At 36.7% G+C, this 23,482-nt stretch overlaps 1 protein-coding gene across 1 annotated transcript in view; it reads right to left on the bottom strand.

Annotated features, from left to right (window-relative positions):
- Window positions 1–23,482, bottom strand: part of LOC308640320 (NBAS subunit of NRZ tethering complex-like) — a gene marked incomplete at both ends in the record, with an annotated part of 42,339 nt that overhangs the window by 17,905 nt on the left and 952 nt on the right. Inside the window, 6 exons of the mRNA XM_081312279.1 lie at window positions 12,311–12,354; window positions 16,480–16,527; window positions 16,843–16,920; window positions 19,750–19,786; window positions 21,105–21,156; window positions 23,301–23,383. Coding sequence (XP_081168405.1) covers window positions 12,311–12,354; window positions 16,480–16,527; window positions 16,843–16,920; window positions 19,750–19,786; window positions 21,105–21,156; window positions 23,301–23,383 — 342 coding nt within the window. The remainder of the gene's footprint in view (window positions 1–12,310; window positions 12,355–16,479; window positions 16,528–16,842; window positions 16,921–19,749; window positions 19,787–21,104; window positions 21,157–23,300; window positions 23,384–23,482) is intronic.

Here is a 23,482-nt window from a genome sequence, read left to right on the forward strand (position 1 = left end):
ATAACCAAAGGGATTTTGAGGGGCAAGGGGGAAAAAAACAGGAAGTTCAACATCCTTTCATAAAAGCAGTTAACAAATTAGGTATATGGCCTCAATATGATAAAGGTCGTATACAATAAGCCAACAGCTAACATTACACTGAGTAGTAAAAGGCTGAAAGTTTTCTAATTAGTGGAATAAGACAAGGATGCCTAGTTATACTACTTTTCAACATAGTACTATGAGTCCTAACCAGAGCAATCAAGGAAAAAAATAGCCAAGGAAGGTGGCACATGCCTCCGATTCCAGTGATTTGAGAGGCTGAGGCAGGAGGATTGCAAGTTCTGTGACAATGATTCATTTTATGCTTTGAATATAGTAGCCCTTGAGCTCCACCATCTTGGCTTATCTTAAAATGGGCATATTTTTTTCCCTCTTCTCCCTATCCCAAATTAACCAGTGAATCACAATCCTCCTACAGAGAACACCATGAATGCAGACTTGGAATAGCTTCTTTAAAAACCCCCTGTTCTCCCTGATGGCAGAATTGCATCCTCTGGGACAGGAGTCCCCTGTGCTTCTCCTTTGCTTTATTAACAAAAAAGCCACACACTTTTTTTCTCAAAATCGTGTCCTCCTGACAATGATGTAAAGAAAAGGGAACTCTGCACACTGTTGGTGGGTATGTAAATTAGCACAAAAAATTAAAAGTAGAACTACCATATGATTCAGCAATCCTATTCCTACCTACACATATCCACAGGAAATGAAATCAGTGCATGAAAGAGACATCTGCACTTCCATGTATATTGCAACATTATTCATAACAGCCAACAAATGGAAACAATCTAAATGGAAAAAACAAGAATGAATATAATGCATGTGTACCTTAAAAACTATTCAGCCATAAAAAAAATCCTGTCATTTGTGACAAAATGGATGGAGATTATGTTAAATGAAAAACGGCAAGCAAAGACAAGAACTGCATGATCTCACTCAGGTGAAATCTAAAAAAAGTTAACCTCCATTTTACTTTCAAGTTTCGGGAGATCATCAGAAGCTGGGGAGATAAGAGGGAAGGAAGGGATGGGGAGAGGCTGATCAATGGGAACTACAGGGAAAAATAATTTTCAGAAGTTTGTGGCCTTCCCTGTAATTATTTGCTAATATCACAGGTCAATTTTTATCATCTTTTTTTTTTAACTTATAAAATAGCTTCCTAACTGGTCTTCCCATCTTCAGTCTTTCTCTTCCTCCACTACCCAAAGAACATTTTAAAATAAAAATGAACAAATCAAATCCTTCGGCTACTTTAAAATCCCTGATGGCTTTTCATTCCCAACAAAACCAAGTCTCAATACCTCACTATACAAGAAAGTCCCTTACAGAAAGCCCTATCGTATACGTTTATAGTTTCATCCCATACCACGTCCTGTATCACACCCCTAACACCACCCACACATACCACCTCTGCCTTTCATACACACGTATGCCTTAACATGGACTGTTTCTCTCCAGTCTTACTCATCCTTGTAAGCCTAGTTTACCTGTTACCTCCTCCTTCCTTGACACTTTGAAGCTGACTGGTCTCGTCTAGTGCACCAAATATGCCGTACATACATTTTTCATAGTATTGATCACCTCGTACTATGTTGTTTACACAACTATCCTTAAAGAACACCAATTAAGTATGCATTATACAACTGGGGTCTTTTCTCTACCTGAAAGAGATACTGTGTAGAAGTCAAGACTCCCCTTGCCTTCAGTAATATATTTTGTATATATGGGCGAAGTATGCCAAGTATCAATGAGTTCATTTTTATTATCAATAGGTAAAAAGTATATTAAAAAATCTGAGAGGTCCTTGAACACAGGAGAGTCTAGGTAACTTTATTCAGTCCTACCAAGACACTACATAAACTAAGAACTTTTTTTTTTAAACACAATGAGTGTATGATGAAAAACAGTTCCATGTCTTCAGATAGCTGAAAAGTCAAATGTGGAAGCAGACACAAAATGATGAACAACTCAAAAAGCTACATATGCACAGATGCTACATAAAAACCAGCAAGACGATGACTTTGCCTTAAAAAATATTTATGTGCTGAGAAAATGCTGCAAACATTTTTCTATTACTATTGTCTCACCTGAGAACAGATTTTTCACTCTTATTTCATTTTGATGGGATAAAGAGACATATGCAGTACATTCTGTTTCTGTCTAAAACAAGTTCCTTCTAAAAGGGATTTGTTTGTACTATTACTTCTAGTTATAAACAGTAACTCCAGAAAATTCGGCATGTGTTTTGACCCAGATAAAGATGTGTTTTCTTTACAAGATTTCACAGAACCATGTGAAAATAAAGTCTATCGCTGGATTTTTCCAGCTATCTGTGTGGTTTGGGAAAGGAATGAACAGTATACATTTTTATAAGACAAATGTCAGAGTTACCTAAAAAGTATTCAAAAAGGCTGAGAGTACAACAGCAACCTGACAACTGACATTTCAAGGTCAAAATGTTCATACCTGCCCACATTTTCATCCACTGCTGTACCCGAAACCTGCCCAGCTGCCAAACTCTCCCCCACTTCACGTTTTGTTAATGTTTTTTTAATGTTATTTTCTCTGCTTAGAGCATCCTTTCCCTGAACCCTTCACTGGCTTTTTCAAGTCTCACGTCCTTAGGAGAGCTTCTGACGACTATGCCCCACTATTCTCCACCTTTCCAAAGATTTCATTTCCCTCAGCTCGGTTCGCAATAATTAAACATTTGTAATTCAAAATTGTGAGAAGCTGCATCAACTTCATTCAGAAGTTTTATCACCTGTGCCTTGTTCTGGTAGTACACAACAGGCACCCAAAGGTTAAAGGGGTACATTTCAATCCAGTGCCCACTTGTACATACTGCAAATGCAATGGCAAGAACTTTAAAAATAGGGAACAATGGGGTTGAGTCTCTGTTACCAGAAACAAGTCGAGTATGGCTTTGGGGAGATTATGGGGGCCTCAGTCTCCTTACCTGCAATATGAAGAGTGAGGAACAATTTAATATACATCCTAATTTCTAAGTCAGGAACCAAAGGAGCAAGTGCAAATTCATGGGAATAGGAAGACAGATGCTAAATTATTTGTTTAAAATAGAGTCACTAAAAGATACAAGAAAGAATTTACAATTCTACAATAAGGTCTAAACATGATAAACCCTCAAGTTTATTTTTCTTAAAAAGTGGCAAACACTACTAAAAAAAAGAATAATTCTCTGTAAAAGAAATTTAAGAGATTTCAATTGGGCAAAAATATTTGCAACATGGATGATAAAGGGATAACATTCGTGCTATACAGATACTATAAACCAAATACAAAAAAGCCTATTAAATCCAAAAGAATGACCTAACAAATTTTCTCTAGAGAGATACACACACACACACACACACACACACCCCTAAAACTAAACATGCAAATTGAAAATGAGATATTTTACCCTTGCCTGTGAGCATGGTGAATATTTAAAAGAGGCAATATATAGTGTTGAAAATGGATAAAAGACATGGCCTCAATCATACCTTTTTCATGATTTATTAATAGGTATAACTCTTTGAAAAGGATTATAGCAGTAGCTATCACATTTTAAATTCTATACCCACAGAGTGACTTTTCCAGCATTGTTAGGATGGGAGATGAACAAAAACAGGTAAAATAAAGAGGAAGAAGACTGTTATCCTAAATTTCTATAGAGAAGTGGAATAGGAAATGTGATTCACATTTTTATACTCAAATACTGTGTCCACATGAAACAGACTGAAATTCTTTAAGAAGTCTCCACCCCATAAGATGTCCCCCACGTAGCAAGTGGGGGAGCAAGGTGTAGAACCAGATATACAATACCATGTCTCATTACACCTGAGTAAATGCCAGCCCATGTATATAAAAGGATTAAAAGCTTTTATGAAGATTGCAAATTTAAAGAATCATTCTTTCCTACTTGTGTACTGTTCGAATTTGTTACAAGTTCTGCTTTTGTTACTAAACAAAAGCAGCAATTAGTCTTGAACCTGATCTCCCACAAGAGTGAATGAGTGTGTATAAGGTAACTTCAGGCAGTGCAAGACTGCCATCACTAAGAGGATGAAAAGAGATGACAAAGCCATCTGCTATGCACATACATCTCAATCAGGGTTCCGAAATACACAGAACTGAAATGTAAATAAATACACCATTATACAGAGAATTCTACACTTTCCTCAGGAATTGAGAAAGGAATAGCACCATTACCCAACTCAAACAAATTTATAAAACACTATTACACAATAACTGCCCCATAGCCAAGAACCAGATTTAAAATATAAACAGGGGCTGGGGATGTGGCTCAAGTGGTAGCGTGCTCGCCTGGCATGCGTGCGGCCCGGGTTTGATCCTCAGCACCACATACAAATAAAGACATTGTGTCCGCCGAGAACTAAGACATAATTTTAAAAAGAATAATTTTTAAAAATTCTCTTTAAAAAATGATATTTAAACATTCATGAAGACATAAATCAAACCACAATATATTAATCAAAGTTGTGTATGTTCTAACAGAAATTACTTATTAAACAGAAACAGATGCATATATTAGAATAGGCTTAAATGCGAAATATAAAATGCTAAATATAAAAAAATATTTAGTCTAAACTTCCATCTTCCAAGCCAGGCATGGTGGAGCACACCTATAATCCCAGCAACTGGGGAGGCTAAAGCAGTAGGATTGGGAGTTCAAAGCCAGCCTCAGCAACTTAGCAAGACCTTGTCTCAAAACGAAAAGGGCTGGGGATATGGCTCAGTGGTACAGTGCCTCTGGGTTCAATCTCTACTATGAAAAAATAAAAGATTTTCCATCCAGAAAAATAAAAGCTAATTAAATCCAGAATAAAGAAATCAAAGAGAAATAAAATAAAATTTTATTATTTAATATTAATACACTGATAAATCTCCATCCTGTCAGAACACAAAATTATAAATCAGAAACAGTAAATATGCTATAGACAGTAAAAGTATAAGAATATTATAGACAAAAGAGAGCTTATTCAACAAATGGTGCTGGCAAAACTGGAAATTCATATGCAGCAAATGAAATTAAACCCCTCACCATAAGCACACACAAAAAGAACTCAAAATGGATCAAAGACTTAAGCACTACAGAGACTATGCCCAACAGAAGAAAAAGTAGGGCAAAATCTTCATAACGGCCTAAGATCTGACTTCCTTAACAGCACCCCTAAAGTGTAAGAAATAAAAAAAAAAATCAAGAATCAGTAAGTGGAATAGATTGAAACAAACTTCTCAGCAAAGGAAACAACCATGTGAAGAGAGCCTTAGCCTCAGTATAGATTGGGAGAAAATCTTTACAACATACCTCAGATAAAGCATTAATATCTAGGATACATAAAGAACTCAAAAAACACCAACAAAACAAAACTCAATAGTCTAAAATGTACATTTATTAAATAAATGTACAGACTTCACAGAAGAAATACAAGTAATGAGAAAATGTTCAACATCTCTAGCAATTAGAGAAATGCAAATTAAAACTACATTGAGATTTCCTCTCACTCCAGTCAGAATGGCAATCATTAAGAATCCTGCCAACAATAAATGTTGGCAAGGATGTGGGGGAAAAGGTGCACTCATACATCGCTGGTGGGACTGCAAATTGGTGCAACCAATTTGGAAAGCAGTATGGAGATTCCCCAGAAAACTTTGAATGGAACCACCATTTGAACCAGCTATCCCACTCCTCGTTTTATACCCAAAGGATTCAAGAATCAGCATACTATAGTGATACAGCCACATCAATGTTTACAGCAGCTCAATTCACAATAGCTAAAATATGGAACCAGTCTAGATGTCCTTCAATAGACGAGTGGATAAAGAAACTGGTATGTATACACAATGAAATATTACTCAGCATTAAAAGAGAATAAAATTATGGTATTTGCAGGAAAATGGATGGAGTTGGAGAATATCATGCTAATCAAAATAAGCCAATCCCCAAAATCCCAAAGCCAAATGTTTTCTCTAATATGTGGATGCTAATTCACAATAGGGGAAGGGAGGACTAACGAAGAATGATTACCTTAGATTAGGTGGAGGAGAGGGGAGGGTTTATGAAAAATACATTACACACATATACACACATATATATACATATAACTATGTACATGTTGTAGAATCACACTGGCTGATCAGAAAAATGATAAATTATACCCCATCTATGTATATCCAACATGCATAAATGCATTCTACTGTCATGTATAGCTAATTAAAACAAATTCCATGAAAAACTAAAGATCTGAAAAGTTTAATATATCCAATTTTACGAATTTGAAACCTAATTAGAAAACCCAAGTTTCTCTGGTGAATTCCATCAAACATTTGAGGAAGAAGTAATTCCAATTCTACACAAATGCTGTCAGAAAATACAAAAGGAATACTTGCCAACCAATATTTTGGGACCAGCACTATTACAACATCAAACCAGAAAAGCACATTACAAGCAAACAATCTACATACCAATATCCTTCAAATAGAGATGCAATAATCTGCTACTTATGCTTTTCACAATTATCTGCCTAAAGGCCTGATGATGGCTTCACCATGCCTGTGAAACCAAGTACAACACTGAGTTGCTTACTACTTGAGATCAAGTTCATAGGCATCTTCTTGTGTTACCCGAATAGTTTGGAGACCTATGTCCTGACATTTAGGAAATTGTCCAGCAGAAAATATGGGGAAAAAAGATACTTCAGAAAGTCTTCTTTAGACTTCAGCCTAAAAAAGTATTAAGCCAGGCACAGTGGTACACACTTATAATACTAGCAACTCATGAGGCTGAGGCAGGAGGATCACAAGTCTAAGGCCAGCCTTAGCAACTTAAGTCCCAGTTTCAAAACTAAAAACTAAGAAGCTCAGTGGTAAGTGTACCTGGGTTCAATCCCCAGTACAAAAAAAAAGTGCAACCTATCATTAACAAAGCCAATTACAAAACATTAATGAATACTATAGAAAAATCAAAAAAACAGAAAATGTTGATATTTGGTATATTTCTACTTTTGCTCCTTAATTTCTACTAATGAGTTTTTCAGTAAGAAAATTTCTCTAAAAATTTATGAAAAGGGGAAAAAGATTATATAATCTGAAGCTCCTAAGTCACTTTTGAAATAAGCTTTTTCATTTCAAAATGAGCATTTCAAATAGATGCTTCCCAATCTTTTTCATGGCAAAATAGAATGTCATGTTGCATGGCATCCACCAGCAAACTCATGAGACTGCTGGAAGCCTTAGGCAACCAGTGGATCTCGGGCAAAGTGCCCCAGCCACTGGCGGGCTGGCAGGCCATCGGCTGTCCTACAGTAGGCAAGCTGCTGCTCAGTTAAACTCCGGCTTGCTACATTTCAAAGTCAGAAATATGAGGAAAATCTCTTAATTAAAATACAGCAGCTTAAAAAAAATAATTCCACATGGATTTTTAAGTCACTGTTCAAGATGAAAAGAGAAGACTGAATGACTTAAAATGGCATGGCAAATAGAGTCCAAACAAGTTGCAATGCATATTTAAGACCTCTCTCAAAGGGCTTATCTTTTATAAAACAATAATTGAAAAATATCAAAGTGGAACCAAATAGCTCCTATTTCAGTTTGCAGACTCTGCAGTATGTAGTTTCAAAAATACATTAACAACAATCTGGCTCCTTTTCTCCAGGCACGCACATGAAATATCATTTGGCATATGGGAGTTATTCCCATAAAGATGAGTCAGATAATAAGCAAATGATCATTTCCTCACATTATACGAAATGTAAAGAAGCCATTAATGCAGCATTAAGGGCATAAACTTCATACATTTGGAAGCCCACAAAATAAAACATTAGTTCTCAAAGCATTATCTCATCTATACTGCCACATTAACTGTGTACTCTAAAAATTTTTAACAAGTATTATAATTTGTATGAAATACAGAACAGTTAAGCTTCCTATTTTCATGTTAACTTGTAAATTTCTCAGTTTACTTACTGGCCAAGAGGTTTCTAAATCCAAAGCTCAAAAGGACCCCGTGTGTGTCTAGATCTTCCAACGTTTTGAGCATGCTCCTCAGACCTACCTCAGAGTTCCCAGGCTCACACCCAGCTAAGGGCCACACTGGAAAGTATTCAACTGAAACTCCCCCACATTATTCTTTTGGGGACTTTACAAACCATATATATTATGTAAGCCAAATAAGGTCTACTTTGAAAAGCACTGGTGAGGAAACTATAGAAGTTCAGGAGATTCTGGAGCTCTTTAAACATTCACTTTTATAAACACTACCTCTCTTCATGCTATTTTGAAAAGGATACTAAGCAAGCAGAGCTTCTCAACTACCTTTACTGTTCCATTCATGGTATGTATACACATTGGTATGTTAATAAAAACCGAGAATATCATGACAATTACTCAAATGAATATAAAGATGTATGTAGTACATATAATTAACACATATATTCTCATGTATTTCTAAAATTCATCTACAGGAACTAAGCACATATACTGTGTTCATAAATTAATAAAATTCATTGACTAGTTCCTAAGTACTTACTCGATAAGGTCAAAATTCATGTGCCTATTATGTGTCAGGCAGCTCTAATCAGTAAAAATCTTAAGTTCCTGAGTAAGACAGGAGCCCTGCGCCAGGCGTAGTGACACACACCTGTAATCCAGGGGCTGAGGTAGGAGATTTGCAAGTTCAAAGCCAACCTCAGCAAAAGCAAGGTACTAAGCAACTCGGTGAGACTGTCTCTAAATAAAATAGAATAGAGAGCTGGGGAGGTGGCTCCGTGATCAAGTGCCCCGAGTTCAACCTCCAGTACCAAAAAAAAAAAGACAGGAGCCCTGACTTCAAAGAACTTAGTCTGAGAATCAGACAAGCAAATCAAAGACTAATTGAGATATCAGAACAAACAAGCACCAGAGAAACAGAAGAGGTATAAATGGTGAAGGTGGCTTTCCAAAAGAGCTGATGCTTGACCCAACGTATACAGGGCCAATATATAGTGCAAGGAACCACCTGTAACAAGGCACAAAAAGCACAACGGGAATGGAAAACTTGACATGCGAACACTACAACATAGAACACAAGGCAGAGGACTCACAGAAGACAGGCCAATTGTGAAGGGTCTTACATCCGCAATTAGGAAATATGAATTGTATTCCACAGTCAATATCAAACAACTGATATTTTAGGTAGAATCATAGTAACAGTAGTTTAGTATCTCCTAAGTACTTATGCATCAGGCATTGTGAGAATTTTCATATTCTTGTATTTTGTATTTTCTCCACAACTCAATCCATAAAATTATGTGAACATTACAGATTTAAGACTGAGGTTCACAGAATGTGTCAGCTTTCCATCACTGACAAAATAATTAGACAATTTATGAGAAAAGATTTTGAGTCATGGTTTCAGAGGTTTCATCCATGGTCACTTGGCCCCGCTACTTTGGGCCTCTGGTGAGGCAGAACATCATGGTGGGGAGCATGTAGGTGAAGGAGCCAAGCCGCTCACCTCACGGAAACCAAGCAACAAAATAAAGGGACCAAGGTCCCAATATCCCCTACTCAGGCACACCCCCAATGATCTAACTCCCTCCCACTAGAACCCACCTCTTCAAGGAATAGCACCCCCCCCAATAGGCTGATGACCAAACCTCCACTATGAAACTTTGGGGGACATTTAAGTTCCAAATCACATCAGAGAGGTAAAGTTACTTGACAAAGGTACATATAGGAGGCAGTACAGCCAAACATAAGAAAACCTGATAGAATCCTGCTTCTAAAATGATCAGTTTGAGGCTAAGAGCTCAATGGTAGAGGGCCTGCTTAGCTTGCAAATAGCCCTGGATTTGATCCCCCAGCAACGCCCAAGGGGAAGGGAAAAAAAAAACACCTTGTCAAGGAGTGTAAAGTGTGACTTGAGAAGGAAACCACCAGCCAAGTGTTGCAGGAAACCGAGTAAGGTGTTAAGAACCTGAACCAGGAGTGATAAAGGGCAGAAATGGGAGACAAGAACTAATTCACCAGATCCCAGGGCTCTGTAAAGCCCAATTTTCCACTGCAGCACTTAGTACAATGTCAATGAAGTATTTGTCCTCTTCTCTCTTCCCTGATAGACTAAACTCAAATCTAGGAACCTATATCATAACTTCCATTTACACATTTAGTACCCAAGACAGTGCCTGGCACATAGAATTATGTGTCAAAGGAGGAAGAAAAAAGAATTTCTAGTTTTCTGGCTTGGGAAACCTAAGGATAATGGTACTACTGACCATCCAGGGAATAGAGCAGAAAAAAAACAGATTATAAGAGGAAATATACATTTATATAAATATGTAGGAAGTGTTACATTTGCTACTGTTACAACATACAGTATGTATAAAAATAACTCCATAGGAACATTACTTTATCCACCAATATGTGAAATTGCATAAGAATGATAACTGACATACTAATAGAATTTCACTGTTATGGGAATTCAGTTTTTTTTTTAAATATTTGATCTTTAATTTCCTGAACACACTTAGGTGGCCGAGAAGGACAAAAGTGAGAAGGAAACAGGACCTAGGCTACCAGTGGTACATCTGACAACAGCTTAACCCCACTATTCCCACACGTAGGGGAATCCTCTATTAGCACCACTGTATAGCCTCCAAAACCACTGATGCTTCCCTCCTCCTCATTCTTCCACTGTCAAAGACTCTTCGTATCCTAATATTGTTTTAAGATAAAATATATGCATTATTCTCTTTCAAGTAAATGAGAAAATGCATGTAAAATACTACATATCCTGGAAAACAGTAAGACCATGTTTGTCATGAACAAGATGACCCATTATCACCAATTCCTACAGGTATGGCACTATTAAACTGACCAGATCTGACAAGGACCCCAGGTCCTCTAAATAAAACATAGGTAAAGGACGCATTTACCTCAATTATTTTCCTAATAATGTTTTCTCTGCCTTTTCATGCACTGCTTCTGTAAACTAAAATCCAAACCACTACCTCCATCTTCTGCTGACCTCTCATTCTCATGTGTTTGCAAATTGGCTTTATTCTTTAATACTGATGCATCATAATTATAAATAGGATTCATTATGCCATATTTGTACATGCACATAATTTGATCAATGTCATTATCCAGTATCTTCCCTATCTCCTCCTCCTCCCTCCTCCTATTCTGCTTCTTCTATTTCAATTAATGCATTATAGTTACATATATAAGCAGGATTCACTGGTATATTCGTGCATGGACTTAGCAAAATTTGGTAGATTTGTTCCCCAGTACTTCCTTGTGTCCTCCCCTCTTCCTTCTACTGCTCTCCCTTCTATTTTCATGAGATTCCTCTCCTCCCCCTCAGCTTTCTTTTCTGTTTTTCTCTAGCTCCCACCTGTGAGAAAACATTCAACCCTGGACTTTGAGTCAGGCTTATTCCACTTAGCAATCTGTTCTCCAGTTCCATCTATTTTCCTGAAAGTGCCATAATTTCATTCTTATGGTTGAATAAAATTCCATCTTGTATGTATATAATATTTTATTTATCCATCAACAGGCACCTAAGCTGGTTCCATAACTTGGCTATTATGAATTATAACTTTGCTACTATGAATTGGAAAGTATGTATCACTATAATATACTGATTTTAATTCTTTAATACCAAGAAATGGAATAGATTGATAATATGATGGTTTCCTTCCTTGAACTGAGGAATCTTACTGCTCTTTCTAAAGTGGTTTTATTAAGTTGAACTGACTTCTTAAAATTGATTTCCAAAAATCACTTTCTCAACACTTATCTCACACCCATTAAAAACTCACTGTAAACCGTTTCCTTCTAGATTCGTCTGTTTCTAGTTAAATATTTGATTGCTTCACAGAGGACTATACCTTCTTGCTGACAATCATGTCAAATACCCAGTAAAACACTTCATGCACATAAATTGTATTAATTTTTGCTGAATGTTTCTAAGAATGATTAAGTCAGACTTTTCTTTTTATCTGACCAACTCTTGCCATAAATGTTTCTTCAGTGATCCAAAATAAAAAGCTACACTTAAATACTTTAAGTCTAAGTCAGTTTAGTGACAGTTTAAATTTCATATTCTTCTAAAACACATCTTAAAGCAAAATATTTAAGGTACATAAACAATTACAATTTTAATTATTTCAATAGTGAGAATAGATACTAAATATTAACAAGGATTATTATAAGTTTAACAAATTGTAGATTTAAAATTTTCGTTTTATATCTTGTAAATTCTTACCTTGGCATTTCCCAATAATGGAGGTAAAGTCATCTTTGGCAGATCTGTAAAATATGTGCAAAGATCAAGTTTTATCCTTAAATACTACTGTGTAAGTCTATAAAATACTAGATATTATACACTTCTATATTCAACACTGAATCACTCCTTTCATAGAGAGTCTCATGAGGCATAACACTTTCATTAGAGACAGTATTTTCTTCCAACCTTCTTATGAAATCAGAAACACGAATACAATGATATAGCACAATGAGTTTAAGCATGCTCTTTTAATATGATAGAAAAATCTGGCCCCATTCCCAAAGGTTCTGATTCATTAGATCAGGGCTGAGCAAGGTGGTACACACTTGTAATCCCAGCTACGCAGGAGGATAAGGCAGGACGATGGCAAATTTGAGACCAGCCTGAACAATTTAGTGAGACCCCAACTCAAAATAAAAAGGGCTGGGAGTATAGCGTGTAGTAGAGTGTACAGCACACTCCAGGCCCCAAGTTCAATCTGTAGAGCCAAGGGGGGGGGGAATGTATATATAGGATGGGACCCAACAATACCTTTTAAAGTTTCAGATTGATCCTAGTTAAGAATCACTACTTTCTATCATACTACAATTTTTGATCATGAAAGAAAAAGTCTTATTTTAATAAATCAAATAGCCCAAACAAGTCACCATATTTAAACCAGTGACATTTAAATCTGATCTTGAAATAGAGTACTATAATTATAAAATATGTTCAAAAATAAGGCTAAATCTAGAAAAATTACTAAAAATCACCCAAAACTTTCATCTCTTTAGCATCTGACCCAATTCCACTTCTACAAAGTTATCTCTGGGAATAACTACAGATATATGAGTGTTGAGAAAATTAATGCAGTCTAATTTATAAAAGAAAAGTACACCCAGAAGATTAAATTTTACTATGTACATGCATGAAATATTATGCAATTACATAAGTGATATGGAAAGATGTTGACATTTCTTAATAGCCTTTTAAAATTAAGAATACCAAGAATGAAAATTAAGTTTACAGATTGCAGAAGCAATTCATGAGTCACTATAAAACAGAAATATACAATATTATTCCACTAAACAAATACAAATAGAAAAGGTTCAAAGGATATACAACAAAATAGTAATAGACAATTTTGGCTAATAGACTAGGTAATTTATATTTCTTTCTACTTAACTGTATTTTCTACTGTCTTTAATATAATCACTAACAGTTGCTATTTTTGCTGAGGAAGAAAAGGCAGGAAGATATAATCTGGTTTTGTTAAACCTTAATAGAACTTATTCACACAAAATAGTTAAGCAAATCCTGGGGATGAGAGAATTTATGCTTTTTTCCTGTAAGCATTCCTTATTTTAATGTGTTCTGTTGTGTTCTATGATAGTTTCCAATTAGTTCCTGTTTTATAACAGCCCATAATCATAATTATTTCACTACTTGGGAAATAAGGAAACATTAACCAATTCTAATCTATAGCTGCTGACAAATTACAAATTAAAGAAGCAATTCACAAACAATTGTTTCACTATCCTATCCATGGGCAGCCCCACAACAAGTGTGTCATACTAGAATAAATGATCAGTCATTTACCATGACCACAAGAATAAAAATGGGAACAGCAACTCAAGTTCAAATGCAAAAGACAGCACTCTCTCCGAAATTAAATTTTTATAGCTTTTCATTTTTCCCCCTCAAAATCCATTTCTTTATATATTATTTATATAATATTTGATATTTTCCTAATATCAAATAATGGTGAGAAACTAAGAATATCTTTCATATTCTAATCCAAGCAACAAATGTTTATTAAATACCTATTGAGTACTAACTGCCATTACTACCGAGTCAATCTTGCATTGCACACGTCCTTTACTATGGCAGAAAGGATGAATACGGAAAATAACAAATGACCTTAAAATTCAAGGACAAGCACTAGTCATAAGAATTTATTTTTAGAATCTCTTGTCCGTTTTCTTTGCTGATCATTCCACATCTTGCTCAAACACACCTGCTTTTAGGTTACTGCAGAGTCAGTCTATATGCTCCTATATTTAGTCAACAAAAGCAAATGAATGCCAACTTAGCAATGCAAGGCATAGGTGGCTATGCCCTATAATGCCTTCTCAGCCCAATTCCCCTATTCCACTTGCAAACACCCCGTGCTTATTCACCAAACTATTAATCCCTAGGTATGTATATTGAAATACAAGCTGGGAAAAACAGGAGTCTCTCCTGCAAGGAGCACATAACTGGAGCTACAGACTCCAAATCCCATCTGTCCCAAGTTCCTGGTAAATGGAACACACTGAAGTGCAAAGCAGTAGCCTAATATAATAGGGAAACATACAAGCATTCTTGGCTAAGCATGACATAAGTGAAACGTAATACAGGTTTGTGGCTAAGAGCATAAACAGTGAAACTAAAAGCCTACTGCAAATCCTTGGGGAGGTTATTCAACTAGATCATGCCCACTTTATTATAGAAATAAGGGAAAATAGCAATACCTACAGCCTCACAAGGGATTCTATCCAGATTAAATGAGTAAACATGCATAAAGCGTTTGTGATTGTGCCCACTATTAGCATCTTATTATTAAAAATAGAAAAAAGTTATAGGTTCCTAAAGGATAGATGATTAACCAATGTATGGGAAGAGGAGACTAATGAAGGGTATATTATCAAAGGCTTCCTAGTGGAGTTAACTTTTCACCACGTAAGCCTCAAGACATACGTTACAAAACATTTTCAAATTATCTTTTCATCCATGAAATCATTGGTCAAAGGGTCCCCTCCCAAGCTTATTATCTTGATCACACACATGCACACCCAGACTAACACCTAAAATCATTTCAGTGTTTTCCTTTCATGGAAAAGTGGAAATAAGTCTGGCCTACTAACTTATTTTTAAGTGAGTCACATTATGAGCAAGCAAGTTTCTCTAAAAGACACATTATTGCAACGAATGGAATATGAGGTGCTAGCCCATTCCTATGAACAATTTAAATTCAAACACTGTGCTGATTTGATGCTTAATGATGCTGTCAAAAAAAGCAATCACAGGCATGGTGGCACACGCTTGCAATCCTACTGGGTAGGGATGCCGAGGTAGGAGGATTCCAAGTTCAAAGCCAGCCTCAACTTATCGAGGCCCTCAGCAACTTGGTGAGACCCCATCTCAAAATAAACAAAGGGCTGAGGACATAGCCGGTGGTTAAGCACACTTGAATTCAATCCCTGGTACAAACACCACTCGCACACACCTGCCCATAAATTTGCATCAAGTTAAAGAATTTATTTTTGAATGGCTGTCATCACTGTCCATCATTACTATTCCTGATGGTTTTAGAAGGGATAAAAAAGCCTTCCCAGTTGAAGCCAATGCCCAGGTGGGGACAGATCTTCTGTTTTCTATCCCTACCCCCTAAATTTGAAGAGTCCAGTTCTGCCTGAATACATGAAAGAAAGAAAAGACTGAAAACTTAATGATCATTAATATCACTTTTCTTAATGAAGCAGCAGGAAAATCCTGACTAGCATCTAGACCTAAACATCTTGAAAGTTTTGTTTTCTTTTCAAGAACCAAGAATGAATTAGGGCTTTCCTAGAAAAAAGTAACCCTCAATTTAGAGTTGCCACACATTTAATTTGCTGCTGCAAATTTCCCAAAGAACTAGTTTTTCTGAATTAGTTGTTGTAATTCTTTTACAATTAATGTAATATTTTAAAATAAAACACCAAGAAAACCCAACTTAGAGAACTCTTTCATTGTCAAGTAATGTGTAACCTTGGTCTTTCACAAACCCAAATTCGATCTACAGCTTGTGCCAACAGAACAAAGCTGTCCCCTCTCTGACACCTTCCTGAGCATCTCTGATAGAGCAGTAACTAGTCAAACAAGGGTGATTTCCAGAGTCTAGAAAATGAGACATTCATGTGAATGTAAAACTCAGGAGACAGCAGAGTGGCCTGGGGAAGTCAAAATATGAGTAAACTACTCTTAGAAAGCATCACTCATAAGTTGGCATTCGATACTATTAAGTCACTTAATTTTGTGAAGTCCTTATGAATATTCCTCACTTAAGACTAAAAATCTTAGCTCTTGTTTCTCAAGTAGAATTTTACTCAAAGGAAATTTTACATGTGAATAATATTAACAATTACCTTATCTCTACACACTGATCTTGAACAGCAGCCAAAAGCTTTCCATTGCTTTCATGAAAGAAAAAAAAAATATATGAATATTTGTCACAGCCTTCAACACAGATGGAATTATTTTAACTTAAATCATTGATTTTTCTATAATTATTCATCTTTTGACCTTATAATTCAATGAGTCCCTAGGTACAAAAGCAGAGAAATTAATACAGCTTGAATTAATATTTAAATAATACTGATCATAGGTCACAAAGGGAATTTATATATCATAAAAATCAAGAATGAAAGCCATAAAACCTTAAAATTAATGTCAACAATGAAATTTAAGAGCTAATCCAGATATAAAAATGTGAATTTTACACATCTTACCTTGCAAGTACCAAATGCCAGTTTATCTGTTTATTAACCAATCGAACCAGTCCATCAGGGAGCAAAAAGGGTGTGGGGCTGAAACCACAACACATCAGTTACTTAAAATCAAATCTAGGTAAATATTAATACAGGTTTTTAAGATTTTTCCCATTAGATCATAAAATTGGAATATCAACACAAAACCAAAAGTTACTAATTGATACCTGAAACTTGACCATATTTTATATATATATATTTTTTTTTTCTCTATTTCCAGAAAACATGGTGTGTGTTCAAAGATACAGATCTCACTCTTTCCAGGAAAAACGTATCTAGAATATGAATAAAAGAGCAGAGTGTGTGTGTGAGTTTATGCCAAATCCTTTCTGCTGTGACAACCTAGAAATTCTGGCTCAACAAAAACAAATTCCAAGATAGTTAAATTCACCGTAGAAAGGTAAATTTCCAAGTAGTAACAATAAAAAGATACCTGAAAGCTAGAACTGGTCAAGGGAAAAAGATGAGAACCCCAAACAGGATTTGCTATACAGAATAGGAAACAAGCAACTAGATCAGAGAGGACAGGAGTTAGAAGAGAGATGCACAGTGCTCAGGTGTATGTTCCAGCAATGAAAGAATAAGGGCCCAGAAACTAATGATTCTCTTCTGCCTGGAACTCTAGTCTGTGGAAGCCGAGTATGAAATCTATCAAAAATCAAAAGCCCCAAGCTGGGGCTAGAACTCGGTGGTAGAGCTCTTGACTAGCATATACAAGCCCTTGGCTTGATTACCACCATCAAAAAATTTTAATAAGTTTAATAAAAGTTCAAGCCTACATTAAGTGCAAGATCAGACTAAAGTTTCACTATACTCATATGATACAGAAATCCCCAAGCATAAGTTCACTATAAAGCCATTCACAAGACATGAAGAAACTATCCACAACCAATGAATTAAACAAGTAAGGGATACCTGAAGAAAGACAATAGAAAATTTCTACTGAAACAATAAGTTTTAGAGAAAAAATGATTGTTTTGTTATTAAAATGTTGAACTGAAAAAAATTGCAGGAAAAACAAGGAAATCGGAAAATACAATCATATTTTTGGACTAGAATATATAGTTGGTGTTATTTATGCTCATTTTTAATAAAAGACAGGAAATATACATGAAATGTGAATATGAACACCATCTACACAGGATAATTTTCTCTTGGAGGGACAGAAAAGGAAAGACATGGGGTAAGGACTTGAAATGTGACATTTTGTAGAGAGAAAAGGAATATCTGAAATATGGCAGAGTAGCAACAACTGCTTTAATTCAAATGTAGATACAAATCAAACATGTTTATTATATTGTATAGAATTCAGTATTTTTAATATTTTTAAATTAAATGGAAAAAATTTTTAAAGAAAACTATACTTTTAATATTAGATCCCAAACCTTCAGGTTTAATGATCATAAGCTCAAGAGCACTAATTGAAATACAATCTTTTTGAAAATAAGATGAGGAAGATAAAGACTTCATAATGCATTCACAACCTATATTATGATCAACATGGCTGGTATGGTTTAGACATGAGGTGTTCCCCAAAAGCTCATGTGTAAAACAAGAAAGTTGAGAGATTAGATTAAGGTTCTCATAATCTGATAATCTCATCAGTACATTAATCCACTTGACTGCATTAACTGGCTGGTAACTGTAGGCAGGTAAGGTGTGGCTGGAGGTGGTGCGTCTCTGGGGGCTTATCTTTGGGGTATATATTTTGTGAGTCCAGTTTAGTCACTCTGCTTCCTGGTACCATGTCCTGAGCACTTTCCTCTGCCATATTTTTCCTCCATGATGTCCTGCCTTACCTTGGGCACTGAGGAATGAAGTCTGCTATCTATGGATTAAAACCTCTGAAACTGAGCCGCAAATTAAATTTTTCCTCTTTAGTTGTTCTCATCTTTTAGCCATAGCAGCAAAAAAGCTGACTAAAACATTGGCCAGTTTAAGGAATAGGACTTTCCATGAGAAAAGAGGATACCTTTTGATACCTGATCTGAAGGTAAGGTAATCACATAAGGATTGCATCAGAGTGAACTTTGAGCCCTCAACAAATGGAATCAGCAATGTGTGTAGACATTTTCTGCCTACTCTGTCCACGGTGTTCAAGATACCTTCATATTCTCCCATTTACCTACTCTTCCTTCCTCCTCATTCATCTCTACCCTATCATATTCCACATGCTCAAAGAAACAAATTTAAAGAAACCTATATAAATTTGCATATATATACATATAGATGCGCGCACACACACACACACACACACACACACACACACACACACACACCCCAATCCATAGAGAGCTTAAAAAAATCTGGAGGAAGTCCTAGAGAAGAGCAAAGGTCTCTTATGCAAGTATATTATCTCTGGAGCTTTCAAGATGAGGAAAAGGCAATCTGTAATAAGTAATTCTATAAACAAGTTCCACATATTTCTAGAAGTATAATTACATCCTTTGAGATTACTTCATTCCTTTTAAAGTTAAAAATCAACACTACATCAGAAGAATTAAAAAGTACACAAGAACTGAAACCTAAAGAACATTCTGATATATAGCAACTGAATATTAACACAGGAGAGTGGATCTAACAATAACTTTTTAGATATGCAAGCCACACATCCACCCTGTGTGTTCAAGATAATGCTGAGGACACAGATGAAGCAAAAGTAATGAGATTCTTAATGACTACAGAAACAAAAATTACCAAGTCTATCCTCACAATTTATGCCAAAATATTAGAAATGTATACTTTTTAAAATTGGTCACCTTAATGTCAGCATTAATATCATGATCTGGGGCTTATTTATTAACATTTAAATCAGATAATGTATGTATTTGATGTCCATACTGTTTCTCTGAAGAACTGAAGTCTCACCTGTACCAGATGTATTGGCGTAAAAATAGTAAATGATCTGGAATAGAAAAAAGCCAAACATAAGTCAATTGTCCTTTAATAATCATTTTCAATTTAGGTTTACAGGTGACAAGTCCAGAAGGTACTACAGTCCGAGTCATCACAAAACAATATTGAGAACATAATTCTTAAGATGAAAATAACCTAATATACAGTTTTAATAGAATTTAATGTGAACAAATATGATTCAAGTTTGTGTATTATTCAAGATTTCAAAGTACTACCTAACAAAAAAAAATAAATAAAAATCTAAGAAGCTTCAATGAAACCATGACTAGAAGTCATAGAAATTGACCTTTAAAATCAGGTAAACTATTTGTATAAAAATTAAACCAAAGACACCAATTCACACTTTATAACAAAGATAAATACTAAATGAGGACACCATGGGTGGGGGTTCTAATACAATACTAAATGATTTATATGATTTTTTAAAATACCTATGTGTGGTATATACATATATGAATGTGTATGCAGCTAGGTGTGTATCAATATAAAAAAGTCTGAAGATAGATTATCTCTGAGTTGTAAAGAAAAAATATTCCGATTTGTGATTACCTGTATTTTCTAAATTTTCTACAATTTTTACTATTGTACGTTTTCTAAAATTTCAAAGCATATGAGATAATGAAAATTCAATGTTACAGCTCCTTGTATAAGAGAAAATTATAATTTCAGCCACTCAACACTTTTGAAACTGAATCTTCTTATAAGGAGCTCAAACCTCCCAAAAATAAAAATGGACTTTGGAGGCAGAATGGTCACATTAAAAAGAAAAACCAGCAAATTTCCTCAGCTGAAAACAAAGGAATAACAGCACCTCCCCACTACTCTGGTAAAAGGACTATTTAAAGTCTCACAGTCCACTCAATAAGGATAGCACTCAATTCTTTTTCAGACTCTTATTAGCTCACATGTAAAGGCTGTCAGTAGTGGCATGAACAGATTTTTTGACCAGTTATATCTGAATCATTTTTAAAGTAGTTTTCCAGCCTTTTCCCCTTCAACATCCATAGTCTCTCCAAGACTTACACCAGGTTAGATTTCTTCATTCCTTATAGAATACATCTGCAATAGTTAAAACTAGGGTACACCCTCACCCTACACTGCATTAAAGACAAATGTGGAAATACATGTATATGCATCTGCATATAAAGATAAAATTAAACTCAACATGTATGTCACTTCCATCATCTTCCACATCAATAGTCTAAAGAACACATTTTAAAACACCCAAGCTTTCTAAAATAGCAGTTGTAAATGAGATGGGGGAAAATTAACTATTACATATAGAAAAATTCATGAGCTATATTTACCTCTGATTGCTTTTGTGATAAACGACGCTCCATGCTTTCGGTTACCTCTAGGCTACAATTTGAAAAACAAATCCTTACATTTGAAAGTGTTACAGTAATACTTGCACAACTTGTCAACTTATACTTAACTAATGCTCAGAATTAAGAATATTCAAAACCTAGAGATTGACAGAAAAGTATTATCAGGACTGGGTATAGTTGGATAAAGGTGAGCCTGGCAGTAATAAGCACATGTCAACCTGAACCTTGCACAAGAGCACAAGAACAGGCTGCAAACTTTCCAAATAAAAACAAATTGAAGACAAGAGAAATCAAGGGCAAAGAATGTGGCTGCTGGTTCAGGATAGTCTATGTGGGTGGGCTGCAGAAACCTAAAATAAGGTTTGCTTATAGGAAAAGTGATCATATGGATTAGTAAACTCATCCCTCAAGGCAAATTCATTGAATATCTCTATGTCCATAAAGGCAATGCTACTGAAAGACATAACTGCTATGTTGAATAATTCCATTCTGTAAGTATAAACTGAACACTACTGAATGTTCATTAAACAGGTATTATATGTGAGTAAAATGCACTGAAGGGCCGTCAAGAAAATGTGAAGACAACATTAAGTGCAGATAATATTTTTTAAGAATATATAAACATTTGACTCAACACAGGTGATCATCAAGACACAATTTGTCCCCACGGAGACAGATGAATCCGATAGTGGCCCTCTAAGAGCTTATGGTTCAGCTGCTGACATCAGAATCCCAAAAAAAAGAAAAGGCAGCAAAGCACTTTTAAAGTTTCAATATAAGTTGCTGCTGTGCTTATTTTTCTAAATCAACTTATTATTCTGAACATTACTGTAATTAACCATCAGTATTAATGAGTAGAAACAGCCCGTAGAACGCAAAAGGTAAGCCACCTGTTAGGCTAGCTGTATAACCTACAAAGTACTTATGTTATTCAGAACAAATGGAAAAATACCAGAAAAACTATCTGCAGAATTTTGCCTCCCTACAAAATGCCTTAAGCAGAAACTGCAGTAAGACTGTTATAGAGAAAAGCTATACACTTTATAGGAAGGTGAGCTGTACAATAAGCAAACACTCACAAAAGACATGGTAAAACCGAGTTCTTATGAACTACATTTTCCTTAACGATCCTGTTTGAGCTTGCTGCTTCCTCCAAGTCTAACAGTGACAGGAACAGTTAGATCCTTTAAGTATCTGTTGAGTCAGGTTCAGTAGCACAAGCCTATGATCCCTGCCACTCAGGCTGAGGCAGGATTGCAAGTTTGAGGACAGCCTCAGCAACTTGATAAGACTGTTTCAAAATAAAAATAAGGGTTGAGGATTTACCTCCTTGGTAGAGCACGCCTGTGTTCAATCCCCAGTCCCCCTCCTCCCAAAACATGCTGAATAAACCCGAGTCTGGATCTTCACCCTATGCATGGAAGGTCCTGCCCGGGAAACAACTGATAACCCCAGGATCCAGTTCATAAGCCACCAACCAACATAGAACTCCTTTCCTAGCATGGCTCCCAAACCAAGTCAGTTGCTCTCCTCTCCTCACTTCCTTGGCATGTCACGAAAACCGCTACGCAGAACGTACAGCACCAGGTTACAGGAAAGTTCACCTGGTTATCGCCCCTCTAGACTGCAAGTCCCAAGAGAGCGTAGTATCCTCTGCGTCCTCAGCTCCTCGCTGGGACGCGGAATATAAGACACGGACACGGTTTTACTAAACGCTTGTTTACTGAAAAAAACTAGCGCGATTCACCCCACGTGGGGGGAAAGGGCGAGGTCCCGCGACCCCCGGGGGCCCCAGACGTAGACAAGCCTCTGGCGACCTGGGAAACTCCTGCTGCAGACAAGGCAGCCCAGACCCGGCCTCGCCAGTCCGCGGGAAGGGATCCCTGAGAGTCCGGACAGGAGGACCCCCAGCCCCTCTCCGCGACCTCCCCTCTAAGAAAAAGTGACAGCGACTAGAGAGATCAGGTGCACGGCCATCGCGCGCCGTCCCGCACAGATATCCGGACTCCAAGCCCAGGAGGAACCCGAGACCCGTGCGGGCGCCAGGTGGACCGCACACGCCGCCCACCCGCTCCCGCTCCTCTCCGCTACGTGGCTCGGGCGACGTGGCTCTGCCTGCCAAGCGCCCGCGCTGCACGGCCGCCGCCGCCGCCGCCGCCCAGGGGCCGGGCTCACCTGTACTTCTGTCTCGGGGGGCCACTCGGTGTTGACCAACAAGTCAGAGGATCGTCTCCTCCTCGCCCTCTGAAGTGCCGGGGCTCAAAGCCAGCCCTGACTCGGGGGCCGCCATGTTCGCCCCGGACTGAGCAGCCGAGGGAGTGGCGCTACGGCGTCCCACGCTGGACAAGCTTCCCAGG

This window comes from Spermophilus citellus, assembly GCF_964194105.1.
Source record: "Spermophilus citellus genome assembly, contig: SCAFFOLD_175, whole genome shotgun sequence".
NCBI lineage: Eukaryota > Metazoa > Chordata > Mammalia > Rodentia > Sciuridae > Spermophilus > Spermophilus citellus.